Genomic DNA, 16,252 nt, shown 5'->3' with positions numbered 1-16,252 from the left:
CATTCATTTAAATTTTTATTTTTTTGCTTATTGTTTCCTCTTCCAGGAACATCTCACACATTCCATACCACATACCCATCCAATCCCACCATGTCCCTTTCAAATCTTGGCCACATGCAGCAGTTTCCGATGCCCATTATGACCAGCTCTGCTCAACTTCCCTACCTGTACCCACCAAACCCTGGATCCCCCAAGACTGTTCATCCCTCACGATCACATGTCCATAGTAACCCCTCCCACCTCACATCTGCCTCTTCTGGCCCTCATGTCTCAGATTCCATAAGCGCCACTGCTGATGGTAATCCCATGACCACACACATGCCCACCATATGGGCGCCACAAACACCCCCACTTTTCTCCTTGGCAAACATGCTCTCCATGGCCATGAGCATGGCTCAGTCCTTCATCCCTCCCCCTAACCTGCCTGCCTCTATGCTGCCACCCTTGCCCTCTCTTCCTGGCTTTCCACCACACTTCAGCCATGCTATGCCACCCCAGCCTGGGTATCCTATGGCATATGCACCCCACTATACACTGCCTGTGCAAGCAGATGGCATATACCCACCATACAATCCAGATGCTCCAAATCTGAATCAGGATGCTGTGTATGGGTTTGCTCAAAGGACACATTCCACATTTACACATGCACCTGGGATGCCCACGCATACAGACACTCATGTGCAGCAAATGTCCAGCAGTGTCCCACAGAAAGGGTTTCAGGGTAGTCTTCCTACACACATCCAACACCACCCTACAAACTATTCTCTCCCACAAGGATATACAGAAGCTTTTCCCAGACCGTCAATGAGCCAAGCAAGCCTCTCCAGATCATCTTCCTCTGGATTGTCATCTTCCCCAAGACCTAGTCCAGAGAGCATGGTGAGTCCTGCAGACTGTGAAAGTGCGGTTGGTGAGAGAATTACTGCTAGAATTATTGTGGCCCACTCGTGCTTGCATGTTGCATTCCTGTTGCAATTCTCAGTTAGAGAATAATCTTCCATGATTAGTAATTCAAGACTAATGTTAATGTTCTTCCTTTTATTTTTTATAAGGCTTCTTCCTCCAGTCCAAGATCCCTTTCCCCATCAGCAGAACCAGACACTAGTACCAGTAATTTGTGTGAGCACAGAGAATCTCCTGTCAGCTCTGGTAAGACGGTCTAGAGATCATCACATGCACACAAACAGCAATAAAGGGACATCATCTATTTTGTAATAAAAAAAATGCCTTTACTGCATATGGGTGTTAGGTAATTACGTAACAGGCAATCTGGTTCTCTTTCTGTCTTGAGCACTGCAAGTTAGTGTGCTTTTGTGTAGACTTGGCTTGCCAATATTGGTGTTGGAAGACAGTACCAGCCATTAGCTATGGCTTTAGAGGTGTTGCATAACCATAACCAATGTGCTGTAATGTTCCCTGGAACACAGCCTGTAAGTGTGAGTGCTGCCCAAACCATACCAACGCAGCTAACAGTAAAGCCCTTGCTTTTTTAAAAACCATCGTACCCACATTTCTTACGTATGTGTTTATGTAATGCAGTAACTGATATTAATGTGGTAGGGTACCACTGGTGTAACAAAATATCACAAGGTCTACTTCGAACATACTATATATATGTACATTATATGTCTGCTTTTAATACTTTACTCTTTTTTTGTCTATTCATCATGCTATTTTGTATTCTTCTTTAGAGTCAAAACCAGTAGTAACAGTCGGGCGCTTCCAGGTTTCACCTACAAAGGTGATCCCACCTCCCTCTTCACCTGTTATCAAAAGCCCCAACACTACTCCGGCCCTGACACCTGCTGTTTCACCAGACATTCTAACCAAGATTTCCATTGGTTCCTCACATGATAATCAAACTAAGGGGCAATCAGGGGTAGAGAGAAACAAAATTTCCGCCCTGAATGCCACCTTCTCTCAGCACCTCCACATAGATGTTCCTGAAGCTAAACACTTCTTGGATGCTACTCATGACCAAAGCCAATCATTGGACCTTGAGCAGAAGTTGTTGTCTGAGGCTCCTTATGATGCGTTCTGCCTCCATGAACAATCTCAACAAGATGCTAAAATGACCTGGACTGATGAGACCAAAGAAGAGGAGAAAGCGAAGGTACAGCAGAGTGGCGACGAGGAGCCCGACGAAGATGACAAGGCCCAGGAGGAGCAGCAGCAGAGGAAGAAGAAAACCCGAAGGCTTGGTTCTGTACAGTCTTTGACTGGGACATCAATAGACAGCGGGCTTTGCGTCATTATGGATCCCGATGGGGGTCTCGGGGACGGGATTATGGACAGCCCTCAATGTTCTGTCCCTCACCACAACATGTGGATGAGCTACACACGCACCAGTTCCTACATGAGCAGTGACGAATCTGAAAGTGAGGACGAGGAGATGTGGGATGAGCTGCAGGAGCTGAGGAAGAAGTGAGCATCTGATTGGATAGCTGTTAAAAGCATTCAACAAATCAACAAATTAATTTACCCATTAATTGTTTTACAGGATCGCTAATGATTATCGTTCTGTCTCTCAGGCATTTGTCTGAGGTGCAGACTCTGCAGGCGGTACAGAAGCGAGAAATTGAGGAGCTCTATGAGCGGATGGGGAAAGTTCCTCCTCCATGCATCCTCTCGCCAGCAACCATGTTGTCCAGTCGGCAGCGTCGGCTCTCTAAGGGAGGAGGCTTTCCTTCAACTCGTCGTGACAGCCTTCAGAGACTGGATATTCTCCCTATAACAGGTATAGCTTGGGATTGAAGTAAATTATCCCTACGTTGAAATCTTGATCACAGCCATTATATAAGCAAAATAATGAACGTGACCGATTAGACAAAAAGACCAATCTGGTTATTTGTGTTGTTATGCCGGGGCAGTGGTGGCTTGGTGGTTAAGGCTCTGGGTTACTGAAGGTTGGGGGTTCAAGCCCCAGCACTGCCAAGCTGCCACTGTTGGGCCCTTGAGCAAGGCCTTTAACCCTCTCTGCTCCAGGGATGCTGTATCATGGCTGACCCTGCGCTCTGACCCCAGCTTCCTGACATGCTGGGGTGTGCGAAGAAAACAGTTTCATTGTGCATATGTATATGTGACCAATAAACACTCATTAATTTTGAGGAATGATATGATAATATTGTGCACAGGATTTTTTTTTCAAATCCTACTCCTTCATGTTCCTGCAGACACTCTTGGCCAATCGTATCTTCTACATCTATTTCTGTTTGTACCAGCCTGTGATATTCCCCAACCATGAGCAGGATAATGCAGATAATGTAGATGAATTAACGTAGTAAATGTCATGCACAGAGCTGTGCAAGCAGAGTGCCATGTCCAATACACTCTCCTGTTAATGAATGTGGCCTTTCTTTGTCCCATAAGCCTCATATCCGCCCGACCGCGCTTGTCCACATTAGAGCAAAAACACTCTCACGACTTTGTTGTTTTGATTCCCACCGGATCCCAGTCCCAGCGCTGAAACCCTATACTCTTTAGTGAAGTGAATAAAAAAAAAAAGCAAATGTTTTCTGTTGCTCTGATTGCTTCACAGGGATAATAAGAAAGACCTCTGTAAGTGGCAGCAGCAGCGGCAGCAGCAGCGGCAGCAGCAGCAGTTCACAGGAACCATCTGCTAATGGGGTTACGACCTTTACTCCTGACCTTACCAGAATGGTATGCTCCACTTAAATAGTGCCTGTTCCATGCAAGGGTAACTTCAGCATTAGTCCTAATAGATTCTAGTATAATATATGAACATCTCAAACACATTTGTGCCTTATGTTTTTAAAAACCTTTCATGTCCCCCACTCTCTCTTCCTTCACAGTAAACATCCATAACCAAGCCTGTTGGCAGAACTAGATTAGACTACCTCATCCAGCGCATGCCTGCTGTTCTCTTTCTCATCCTACTGAGGAAAGAAGACTTTACACAGACCGATAAAAGCCTTTCGCTGCTGGCGGACGAGTGTGTGTCAGCAGCACTTCCTGTTCTGTCAGTTATAGGATCACAGTCACTGTCCCCGATGATGCTAGCAGTGTTCCACCACTGTTAGTCTGCAACCCAAGGAAAACATATTCTTAACTCCAGAGCGTAAAACACACTGTGTACTTGAATACTAATATATGAGACCATGCATAGACTTCAGTGTTGTGTACAGTCCTACAAATCAAACAGACAAACTGCAAAATGAACTTCCACTACTGCCATGCAAAAACTGTGCTGCTGTGAGGATGCTGTTGTCGCTGTCGTTTCTATGGTGAGCTCAGTGACACGAGAGTAACGTGCCTATTTCTGATAGCTCACCAGTGGCTCACTAATGACTCAAGCCTGGCCATGTCCTTTGCACTTTTCTAAAATAAACCGCCTGTAGATGCAGCTGTCAGACCTGCTGAACAGGCATGTGATTCTTTTGGCTGTGTGGTGAGACGGAGAGAGAGAGAGTGTGTGTGAGAGAGAGAGAGAGAGAGAGAGAGTGTGAGTGAGTGAGAGAGAGCGCGCATAACAGAAAATCCACTGGACAGTGTATCTCTCCTGAATGTTTCCTGATATTGTGCTGTAGTAAATGTGACATGACTTAATAATCCTGATCAAAGAAAACCAATTTAACATGACATTAAACTGCTGCCTGATATACTGTATACTTTATGTAAATGCGCATTTTAGTTTCTAAGGTATATGTTCCGCTATACGTGTCTATTTTTTACCTTTCACTTTTTATTACATTATTAATGTGAATCAAAACTGGAGACACGGATCTGACGGATGTACAGTTGAACTGAATTGTGCATAATACAAGCATTATAGTAAGTTAAGATATTTTTGAAAGATCTTGAAGCAGTGCAGTTCAGTTCTACTCTTTGCTTGTGTGCGTAGATGGAAATGCCTTTTTTGGACATACATTCACTGATTTATAACGATATACGGAGGCTACTAATCAGCCAAAATGCACACAGCACTTCAGCAGATCAGATTTAAGTTGCAGACTGTACAGCCGAGCCTAGGGTAAATACCTTATCTCTCTGATGATGTTTTAGCTCCTTTTGCTTTGATGCACTTTGGTTTGAAGATCTTTCTGTATTACTTGGGAAATCAAAGCCAGATTGGTGCCTGGTGTTTATAAAAAAAAAAAAAAAAAAAAAAAAATTAAAAAAAAATAAAAAAAAGGAAAGAAAGAAAAAAAAGAGTATTGTTTCATGAATAAATATTTTGTAATCTATTTCTTACCTAAAGGTGTATACGTAAATGACTTTAAAGGGATAAAAAGCTTACGCAAGGTTGTTTAAATTTAATAGAAATTATTTGTTTACCTTACCATCCCTCTATTAATAAAAATATTATTAATAATTAATCACAAACTGTGAAATAACATGTTGCCTTTAAATAAGCAGTGAATTAAAAATACGTGATGAAAATGTATTGTTTTACAGAATGTGATGCCTGTTTGCAAAGCTGCTATACTGCCATGCATTGTCTTTACTTTTTTTCCTCTTTTTTTTTATACCCAAGATGAATTTGAATATACTTTATGCTAAAAATGTTTATTTGTACAAATAAATAAAAATATAAATGAATAACATTTGAATGTGCATTTGAAGGATATGGCACATATCAGACATTTATTTATGTTGCAAAAATCAAAACCTTTACAGCTTAAAATTATTTTCCATTTAAACATTATCAACAGTTTTTCCATTACATGGCCAAAGCTCTGTGCAGTGCTGAACCCATGTGCCAGAGATCACGCTCTTTCCATGGAGAATAAGGTGTAGCAGTGCCCTCTTGTGGCACGTTGATTCAATTCCTCACAATTATTGACTGTAATTCTCGTTCACATCAGCACTGTTCTTGCAGTCTGTGGCTTTCTTGTAAAAAATCTTCATGAATGAACAGAGAAGCATCTGGTAGTCTTGAATAATCCATTGAGTCTTAAATGACTCCATACTGGACAGAGTCGTGCACTGGCTCATTGCTGTCCTATTCTGCTCCAGGAACTTTACGCTGCACCTCAAACACTAGAATCTGCGTCTAGTTAATATTCTTATTAGATAATATAATCAGTTCAGGAGTCTTCAACCTTATCCAGAAAGTGTGTTCTTGCTTGGTTAGCATGGAAAAACCATATCGACCCTTTGTGGATACGACTAAAAGACCCGTGGTGTAGTTTGTAGGCAAGGAATGGTACACACATTAGTTTTTACACAAGTGTTTAGTATACACATCTAGTTTAGATTACATCATAATAGAACACAGTTGATCAACACTTTATGTGACATCTGAATATTAGGGCCAAGTGTACTGGAACATGTCTCCAGAAATAAGTAATGGGCAGCCTGATAACAGAATTATTTCATTCTCTGTGTAGTTCACTTATGGACGAGGCAGAGAGCCATTTGAGAATAGACCAAAAACACGATTTCCTTTCACTGGTGCAAAGCATAGTACAAAACATCTTTTGGCATCCAGTTCGTCCAATCCAGTTAGTTTGCTCCGGTCTTTGAGTTTCGTATCCTGGCAGACACCTTTGCTTCTTCATCTATCTCATCCATGATCCTTTCTTGAGACACAGAGAAGAACGTATACCCATCTGGTGAGACTTAGTCAAGGCTTGTACACTTTTACAAAATTGCTAGCTGTACTTCCGATGCAGTAGATTTATAGAGAAAGGCTGTCATTGTAAAACTGCTGCATTTATACAGCGTGTTCGGAAAGTATTCAGACCCTTTCACTTTCTTGCATGCTTCATTGATATACTGGATTACATTTTTTGGCCATTAACGTTTGCAAATTTATTAAAAATCAAAAACTGAAATATATCCGTTAGACCCTTGGCTACACCACTCCAAATTATACTCATGTATAGTTGTAATCAAAATGATTCAATTAGATTTGGGTTTTTCATAAATTTGCAAGCATTTCTAAAAACTTGTTTGTGAGTTGAAATGATCGTTTATTGCGTGTACAGTATACTGAGGGCCAAAAAAAAAAAAAAAAAAAAAAAGGTCCATTTGATCCATTTAAAACTAAAGTGATACAATAAACTGTGCAAAAACCATAAGGGGTCTGAATACTTACCAAACACACGTATACTTGTAATAATTATTATATTTATTACAATTATTTCTAATATATTGATAATTGGATTACTGGTAATTATGGTGCTTCATAAGTCAGAACATTTCAATCATAAATTGTCTTTTTGTTTTGCTAGCTTAGACTTTTCCCTATTGCTGAAAAAGGTCTGGGAAAAGTTTGCAAAAGTTCTCGTTTCCATGGCTCCAGACACGTCTTGTGTAACAGAACACAGCTTAAATTACACTGTACCGTTGCTACCCCGTTTAGAGGACTGGCAGGTATAATAAATGGGCCACCCGTGCTAGGGATGGGCGATTTCTTATCGTTTGTGATATACCGGTAGAAATTCTCCCCACAATAAGAATGAGTCTTCTCGTGTTGATAACGATAGACCTAATCGATGACGTATTTCTGTGAGCGACGGTCTGTGACCCGTTCGCAGCTCACGTGCAGAGCGGAAACGAGTACGACGGAAGGCGGACGTGACGCTGAGGAGGAGTTCACCGCTAAACGAAGAGCTACCGTTACCTCTACAATCTGGAACTGGTTCGGTTACAGAAAATCAGTTTTATTTTTAGATCAGTGTTTGTGTTTCTGACGCTCTCAAGATCACAGTGATCACTTGTAGCCTTAAACAGTGGCGCACGGTACTACATTTATATCGTGACTGATATCCTTATCACAGTGAATACCAGAAAATATCGTGATATAGTTTTAAACCCATATCGCCCATCCATAATCCGGGCTAACCCGTCCTGTCTTTAAGAGATAAAGAAAAAAAAAAAGAAATTCGATATGTTTCATATTCAGCACGCTCGTCAGATTATTTACAGTTAGCAAATGACTTAAAGTGGATTGTTTACACCAAAGAAATGAGTTGTAATCTATTGTTTTCAAGTCCAAATAAAAATAAATCTATTATATTCACAGTGTCTTCTAATTTTTTCCCCCCCTTCTCCATGTAACACGTTCTGATATGCATATGACCATGACAACGCCAAAAAATATGCAAATAACACTATGACGACATCTTCAACGTGCATGCATCAGCTACTTCTCCTTGAAAAGAATTAACACTGCTTCTATTATATATATATATATATATATATATATATATATATATATATATATATATATATATATATATATATACCCCTAGATTTAACCAGTTAATAACAGTGTAGTAGTAATAATAATAATAATAATAATAATAATAATAATAATAATAATAGCAGCCCAAATCGCGTCCTACTCACTGTATAAGTGCGCTTATCTTGGATTTAGCTAGTTTAAATAAGACTAACGGGTTGTTTACCAAAACAAACAAACTAACAAAGATAACTCGTTATTTAGTGACTTGTCAATAAATGAAACTAAATTACATTTCCTATTTAATAAATATAGCTAGCTAGCTGACTAGCCTCAATAACCTTGTGTAATGGTAGTTAAGGATACAGATCCCCATCACTAGGGCTCCAATGGCGAGTCCGGTTATGACATTTCGGGTGCGGAGTTTTTGGCTTTTCTTCTTCCAGTTAGCAAGTTCCGCTTGCCGGATGAATTGCAGCTGTTCTCGTGTCAGATTGTCCTTGGTCGGATCTATCCTCCTGGCAAATTCGCCTTCAGGTTTACCTTTACCTTCCTGGTCAGCCATGCTTTTGCGAGCGCGCGTGTGTGTGTGTGCTTGTGTGTATTTTAAACAGTCAAAGATGCGTTACATGTGCGCAATGGGGCTGCGCTTTAAAAACGCATACTAAATGCGTTAGTATGTCAAAATACTAGCTCGGCTTAGTTTAATATAATTAACATACGTGCAGTGTTATTATATAATATTGTCACACGACATGCTTATGTTTTAAATGTTTTTATTTATTATTATTATTATTATTATTATTATTATTATTATTATTATTATTATTATTATTATTATTATTATTATTATTATTTAGTCGTGCGCATATGCGTTACTTTCACGCTAGCGGCTGTCAGAAAACCGGAAGATCCGGTTGAAACGGTTAAAGAAGAAGAAGAAGAAGAAGGTCGCCCTCTAGTGTGTTGTTGACGTAGTATGATATAGCCGTGATATAGTTGGAGAAAACATCGTTGCTATAGTTATGAACAACCTCAAACTTAATCCCAAACTGGCCATAAGACTGTCAACATCTTCACTGAACCATCAGAGAAACATAAGATTTGGTGAAGCGTCTTTTGAGCTTTTATCAGACTTCCTGAGCACCCTTAGCAACCAAAACAAGACGAGCTTGGAGAATGTTTCAAGTGTGTGTGGGAATTTTAAAGACAGAAGAGTAGTTGGTGGGTTAAATTCGACTTCACTTGGTGTATTTTAGGATATGTTGAGGATGTTTGATGTAGTTTTTTAACTTTACGTTTCAAATTTTAAGTCCAACTATTTCCTTTCAGAGAACAACACATACAGTGACCTTTCCTATACACATGTTTTCCCTGAGCTGTAGTGTTACACTGCTTTTAATCACTGCCCAAATCTAAATGTCTCTACTGTTATCATATTTTATTTAATTATTTATTTTTTGCACTTACAGAACATGCATTCCTTATTTGTGAGGAGTTTAGACTTGACCCTTTAGTGGCTTATCATGCCATTGAAATACTAGAGAGGCAAGTCACAAAACAGGTTACATATAGCTGTATTTTACTTCTCAGACCCCCCCCCCCCCCCCCAACAACCCAACAAAAAAAAAATCATTAACAATCTTGATTTTCTTACTTCAGATTTATGCTGAAGCACATTGAGAATGTATTATCTCAGCAGAAGAGTGAGGTGTGTGACGGCAGTGTGGGTGCAGCCAGAGGAACCTACGAAGAGCTGGTCTTTCAGAGTCTGAGAGACAAATTCTGTCTCTTCATTATTTCAAGCATGCAAATCGCCAGCAAAGTAACCCTACATACCAATGTAAGTAGAGGTCGACCGATTGATCGGTTTTGCCGATTAATCGACACTGATAACCGAGTGCTGGAACTATCGGTTATCTGCAAAAATCCACACCGGTTTTTCCCGGCTTTGTGAGCGGCTCAGAAGTGTCTGCTGTCGTTATACAGTACGAGAGCGGCCTCTAGAGGCGAAATAAAAACTATCGCTGATCAATTTTGTTGTGTTGTTTGAAGTGTTTTTTGATTCATTTTCGATGTCTCTATTTGTCTCTATTTTATATTTATTTGTAGTGTTATTTGTAGTGTAGTTATTTGTAATGTAACTGTTAATGGTACAGTCAGTACTGTTTATTTTAGTAATAAAGTTCAGCAGTATTTTATTTTGAGTGGTATGTTTTCATTCAGTATCAGTTTTAAAATCACTCGTTTGATTAATCGGTTTTCGGCAGGTACCGCCCGATTCGGTATCTGTAACATCCACTATCGGTCGACCTCTAAATGTAAGAGTATAAAGATAAGTTGGAAGTGATCAGTTATAATGTTAGTGTGTTATAATGAGATTCTATGTCGAATACAGGTGATTGACAACAGTTCTGCATTGAGATACCTTCAGTTGGTTGGTACTGACTGCCCCAAACAGAAAATATTAGACTCAGAACTTCTCATCTTGAAAACTTTGGACTTCAAAGTGAACATTCCAAATCCTCTGTCATATGCGGAGACTCTCCTAGAAGTTCTTGGTAAAGTTAAAGTTTTTGGTAAAACTATCTTGTAAGCTGGACTTACTTTTAAGTGAGAGCTCACTGTGATCAGATCAGCTTGTCATACTTTTGTTATGGTATATCAAATGGCCTTGTGTGTTTCCTATAGGCCACAATGACCCGACAACACCTGTTTTACACCTGCATCACCTGTGCAGGTATGTTCTTCAATTTGTTTACCTGCAGAGGGAGTCAATCTACAGCTCATTACTCATGGCCGTAACTGGATGTCTCAGCCCCTCTCCAGATCAACGGTAACTACAGTGTGTGTGTGTGTGTGTGTGTGTGTGTGTGTGTGTTGAAGATTTTGTGATAGAGCGAAATGCAGTCAAGCCACTGAAAAAAAGTGAAATACACTACACAAATTCTACTGCTTTATTTATTTATTTATTTACATTTGTGACATGTAGAAAACATTACACACTGAAATGCAAAACATTCATTGCATTGCTCTTATATCACTCGAGCACTTCAGTGAAAAACAATTTGCAGTGCCTTGCTTTTTTTTGTTTGCTTTTTAAAAAAAAGAAGAAGAAGAAGAAGAAGAATTAAATGCTCTACTCATGTCAGAATAAATGTAGATCCCAGCTGCATTTCACTATCATCAACATGTTGCAGTCATGCCACACTGAAACGCAGTCACCCTCCAATCACATCCCTAAGTCAAACTCAGGGGTGTGGTTATAATCCAAGAAGGAAAGATGGGCCTGAAAAGGGGTCTTTTTCCAGGATATAAAGGAATGCCCTTTATAGTTTCTTATTGCCTCATGATTTCTGCATGATTTATGCATGATTTATGCATTCTGCATTGATTTTTGAACTCTTAATTGTCATGCATTTCAGAATTGCTACTAAGACATGATAAAAAGTGAAATAAAAAATACAACTTACGGCTGTAGGAGTTATGTTGTGTTACAAATATATTTCCACTGCACTGCAGAGTGAACATACACCCCTGTAACCATTGTTTTTCTGTTCGTTCACATGCTTAGAATGTTTTAGAGCATGGTCTCATCACTACAGCAAGGTTCCACTGATTGGCACACACTGAATGCTCTTCCTTCTCATTGGTTGTTTCCTCTGTGTGTAACAGGGCCAAGTTTGTGCCTGTGACTGAAGATTGCATGTTGTTAGGGGTTGGAGTGATTGCTGTGGCTGCTTTCATCTACCAAACATCTGCTTGGGAGAAGGTAAGTCCGTATTGCACTTACAACCATGTTCGGTAAACAGATTGTTTGCTGTTTTCTTTATGAAATGTTGTAAGACAAAACATTGTTTTACAAAATATCTCTAAAGAGTTTCAGGTTGTTCGTTTTTTCTTTGTTGCTAACTAAACTCTTGATAAAATAACTAAAAGTTCTCTGGGGAATTCTGTTGTGTTTTAAGGATTGTTTTAGGCTCATTAGAAACAAGTGGACTATAAAAATGGCAATTTTGGGTTATGATTTCCATCTCTCTCTAGCTCTCACACACACACGGGCGAATATAACCAGAGTTAAGGTGGTGCCTTCAAATGCAGCTCTCAGAGACCCCCAGCCAATCAATATTTTTTGTTCTGTCCCAGTTCCTAGCATATATTTTTCATGGCTGGGTGGGTCTGTAAGCGGGGTATGTGCTTTAATCTGTATGTCAATAGGCCAACTGGAACTGGTGCTACAAGTTCTTAGACCCTTAGACCTACCCACTACATGAACAATAATGGCATTCCTCTTACCAGTTCTTATATAAAGTAAAGAATATAGAGTCAGCGTTTTTGCGTGATTTTGCATCTGTTCACCACAACATTTGTGTTGGATTTGAAATTCATCGATTAAGATGTGATTGAAGTGTAGACTTTCAGGTTTCACTCAAGGTGTTTAAAAATATATCGCATTAATCGTTTAGGAATTATAGTCCTTTATTTCAGAGTACCCCATTTTCACAGACTCAAAAGTAATTGGACAAACTAATATAATTATAAGTATAAGGAATAGTTTTAATACTTGGATGCAAATCCTTTGCATTCAATGACTGCCTGAAGTCTGGAAGCCATGGACATTACCAAATGCTGAGTTTCCTTCTTTGAGATGCTTTGCCAGGCCTCTACTGCAGCTGCCTTCCATTGCTGCTTGATTATGCGTCTTTCCTCCTTCAGTTTTGTCTTCAGTAAGTGAAAAGCATGCTTAATTGGGTTGAGTTCAGGTGACTAACCCATTTAAGAACATTTCATTTCTTTGCCTGCATTGGGTCATTATCCATCTGTACTGTAAAGCATTGACTGAATTTATTCAGCATTTGGCTGAAGTATAATTTAAAGTATAGCACTATACACTTCAGTATTCAGCCTTTTACTTATGTCAGCAGTCACATCATCAATAAGCAACAGTGATCCAGTTCCGTTGGCAGTCTTACATGTCCATGCCATAACAACTCCTCCACCAAGTTTAACAGATGATGTGGTATGCTTTGGATCATGAGCCATTCCTTTCCTTATCCAAACTCTTGTCTTCCCATCAATCTGGTTTAATCTGTCCAAGGAATCCTGTTCCAGAACTTTTTTTTTTTTTTAGATGTTTTCTAGCAAAGTCTAATCTGGTCTTTCTTTCTTTCTTTCTTCCTTGAGTATTACCAGTAGTTTGCATCTTGAGGTAAACCCACTGTATTTACATTCTTGAAGTTGTCACTTCATTGTAATCTTTGACAACGATACACCTACTCGTCCAGAGTGTTCTTGACTTGGCTAGATGGTGTGAAGGGGTTCATGGTGTGAATTCGGTGATCATCCACTTTAGTTGTCTTCCGTGGTCTTCCAGGCCTTTTGGTGTTGCTGAGCTCGCCAGTGCATTCCTTCTTTTAAAGAATCTACCAATTTTTTTTATTCACTCCTAAAGTTTCTGCTATCTCTCTGATAGGTCTGTTTTGTTTTTTCAGCCTAATGATTGACCTCCTTCACCTGCATCAGCATGTCTTTGGACCACATATTGAGAGTTTCGATGAACAGCTACCAAATGCAAATTCACTGCTTGAAATCAACACCATACCTTTTATCCCCTTAGTTTGTCATCTAACAACGGCGAAACAGGCCATGAAACTGCGTATTAGTCATTTGTCCAATTACTTTTGTGCTAGTGAAATTAGAGAGACTATGTAAAAAATGGCTGTAATTCCTAAACCATTACTGCAATATTTTTGTTAAACCCATTGAATTAAAGCTGAAAGTCTACACTTCATCACATCTTGATTACTTCATTTCAAATCTATTGAGGTGGTGTACAGAGGCAAAACTATGAACATCGTGTCACTGCCAAATACTTATGGACCTGACTGACCATAGGTACACAGATTTTTGATACTTGATTTTTAAAACTGATTAATACTTCTCTCATTACAACAGTAACATGCAGTATTACATCAAGCTACAACATTTTGTTTAGTATTAGGATTCTGTATGGACTGCAGACTAAATTTATAATCCACATGTGCATGTGCATTTATACTCTAGGTAGTGGAAGAGCTCACTCTGATCACTGGTATCTCAGCAAAGAGCATCATCGACTTTACTCGTGTGACCGTCATGCACATCACCAAGAACAAAGTAAAATAACCCATATGAAACATTTGATCAGAAAACTTTGACCAGTACCGTTTGGCCAGTGGTGTTTGATCGGTAGTGTTTGATCAGTACTGTTTGGCCAGTAGTGTTTGGCCAGTAGTGTTTGATCAGTAGTGTTTGGCCGGTAGTGTTTGACCAGTAGTGTTTGACCAGTAGTGTTTGATCAGTAGTGTTTGATCAGTACTGTTTGAAGGAGACTATTTACTACAGAAATAACTGTGCTATTTTCGAAATGCAAAAAGAGACTCAATGTCCCATCGTTGTGTAAAAAGTAGCTCAAACGTAGTTAGAACGGAAAGTTTAAATATTGATAGATAAAATTTGAGCTCCCATCTGTTATTATTTGGTGATTTATGATATTGCACTGCATTGTTACAATTTTCAATTACATGCTGAATAAATTGGTCAAGTAGATTTTTAGATTTGTGATTTGAAATCAGTGGACAGTACTGTTGTCATGGTAACTCCTAACTGGGCTCATTTCCTCACTCGAGCTCGCTGAGCTTGAAGTCCAGCCAGAGTGCCACAGGGGTCAGTGTCCATGTTTTTTTTTGTTGTTGTTTTGTTTTGTTATTTAAACCAGTGTTTTCATTTAGCAGTAGCATGATGCATTAGTCTGCCCTCAGAATTGAAAATGTTTAATGACCCAATCACACAATGAATCAAAAATTGTAGATTGTGATAAACTGGTCTGTGACAGTGATACTTCATTACATCAAAGTGAGCCAAATCTACAGTCACAATCATTTTACCATGCTCCACACTGAAACTTAAGCACCTGCACAAAGAACAGACATATATATGAAACCATAACCCATGGCTAGCATACATACACAACCATGGTATAAGAATCATTTCATGGGCCATTTGTCTATAGCTTTAAGGCTGCTTGGTCCTTCCTTGGTTTGAAGTCACTCACAAAAAGGCATCGGACTTAATGTTCACTTTATTTTGTCCCTCCATATTAACCCACACAATTGCATTTTTAAACAGTGGTATCCAGCTGCAGTCCCACAGACCAAAAAAGCAAGTCCTGGGCTGAACCGTGCGGTCCAGCTGTAGACCAATCCTGTTTCTGGGCAGAAGTCCCTGCTCGGTCTCAAGTATGAATGAATCTGGGAAAGCTGAAGTTTGAACACAGAAGAATAAAGAAAGTGTGGAAATGATTCAGTGATTCTAGCCAACATTACCTGCTAAATAAATGTTAGCTAAGTTGGTTGACTAATTAGCTGGCTAACTACTGTTAACCAACACACAAATTTCCAGTTAGTAGTTATGTAAATGATTATGATATTACATCAGACCTTTTAGAAATTATGTGTAATTTACCTAATCAATAAGCTTTTTTTTTTTTTTTTTTTTTTTAAATATGCTACTAAAAAACTTTACTTTGAAGAAAGATTGATTATTATTTATTGATTTCCATAACTCCTCTATTCAAATGTTAGCTTTCCTTTATTCGCTCACACTTTCATGCAATTACAGGTGTCTGCCCATTTCAACTTTTATGCCTTTTTGGTGGCTGGTGGTTTTTAAAATAGGGGAAGCACAGATGTCGGTTATTGAAGTATATATAATATCTGTGTGTGTTTTCTGTTTAATCTGTTTCATTTGTTGGTCTCTCCTCATATAGGAGATTTGAGACAAAAGATTTTTTTCATCAAAAGATTATAAAAAAAAAACAAACAAGCTATACTAATGTAAAAGTGCCCTGCTAGCTCAAACGGTAGAGCATGAGATTTTTAATCTGGCTGGGCATCACTCTGGGCACCAAGAGTGAACTCCCAGTGCTGGTTGCAAGCCCGGATAATAGAAGGTTACACAAAGAAGGGCATCCGGTGTAAAACCTGTGCCAATCAAAAAAAATATGTGGATTAAAACCTAGATTTGCATAATGGAGACCGATGATTGGGATGAATGGGAGCAGCA

The 16,252-nt window shown here is 39.2% G+C and overlaps 3 protein-coding genes across 3 annotated transcripts in view; 2 read left to right on the top strand and 1 right to left on the bottom strand.

Moving 5' to 3' along the window:
- The window catches only part of wnk4a (WNK lysine deficient protein kinase 4a), a 55,511-nt gene extending 49,421 nt beyond the window's left edge, over positions 1–6,090 (top strand). The window contains exons 15-20 of the mRNA XM_017484161.3: positions 47–879; positions 1,053–1,149; positions 1,692–2,424; positions 2,532–2,737; positions 3,539–3,660; positions 3,813–6,090. Coding sequence (XP_017339650.1) covers positions 47–879; positions 1,053–1,149; positions 1,692–2,424; positions 2,532–2,737; positions 3,539–3,660; positions 3,813–3,815 — 1,994 coding nt within the window. The 3' untranslated portion in view covers positions 3,816–6,090. The remainder of the gene's footprint in view (positions 1–46; positions 880–1,052; positions 1,150–1,691; positions 2,425–2,531; positions 2,738–3,538; positions 3,661–3,812) is intronic.
- On the bottom strand, positions 5,573–8,756 carry LOC108274181 (cytochrome c oxidase assembly factor 3 homolog, mitochondrial). The gene is made up of 2 exons (XM_017484163.3): positions 8,516–8,756; positions 5,573–6,572 (listed from the first exon to the last, which is right to left on the bottom strand). Exons 1-2 carry the CDS (start codon positions 8,712–8,714, stop codon positions 6,466–6,468), a joined length of 306 nt encoding a protein of 101 aa, XP_017339652.1. The 5' UTR covers positions 8,715–8,756; the 3' UTR covers positions 5,573–6,465.
- A 342-nt stretch (positions 8,757–9,098) lies between these two features.
- Positions 9,099–14,936, top strand: cntd1 (cyclin N-terminal domain containing 1). Its single transcript, XM_017484164.3, has 7 exons — positions 9,099–9,373; positions 9,622–9,697; positions 9,812–9,992; positions 10,548–10,710; positions 10,841–10,985; positions 11,825–11,921; positions 14,213–14,936. Exons 1-7 carry the CDS (start codon positions 9,175–9,177, stop codon positions 14,312–14,314), a joined length of 963 nt encoding a protein of 320 aa, XP_017339653.1. The 5' UTR covers positions 9,099–9,174; the 3' UTR covers positions 14,315–14,936.
- Positions 14,937–16,252: the final 1,316 nt, after the last annotated feature.

The sequence above is a fragment of the Ictalurus punctatus genome, chromosome 13, assembly GCF_001660625.3.
Source record: "Ictalurus punctatus breed USDA103 chromosome 13, Coco_2.0, whole genome shotgun sequence".
NCBI classification, from domain to species: Eukaryota; Metazoa; Chordata; class Actinopteri; order Siluriformes; family Ictaluridae; genus Ictalurus; species Ictalurus punctatus.
This window is presented reverse-complemented; position numbering and strand designations above follow the sequence as displayed.

Excerpts from the sequence above, each read along its gene's own strand:
- LOC108274181 (XM_017484163.3), bottom strand. The coding sequence starts at position 8,714 with ATGGCTGACCAGGAAGGTAAAGGTAAACCTGAAGGCGAATTTGCCAGG. Across the intron at positions 6,573-8,515 it reads AGCCCTAGTGATGGGGATCT|ATGGGTATACGTTCTTCTCT; the intron begins GTATCCTTAACT and ends AAGTCTCACCAG.
- cntd1 (XM_017484164.3), top strand. The coding sequence starts at position 9,175 with ATGAACAACCTCAAACTTAATCCCAAACTGGCCATAAGACTGTCAACA. Across the intron at positions 10,711-10,840 it reads GACTCTCCTAGAAGTTCTTG|GCCACAATGACCCGACAACA; the intron begins GTAAAGTTAAAG and ends TGTTTCCTATAG. Across the intron at positions 11,922-14,212 it reads AAACATCTGCTTGGGAGAAG|GTAGTGGAAGAGCTCACTCT; the intron begins GTAAGTCCGTAT and ends TTTATACTCTAG.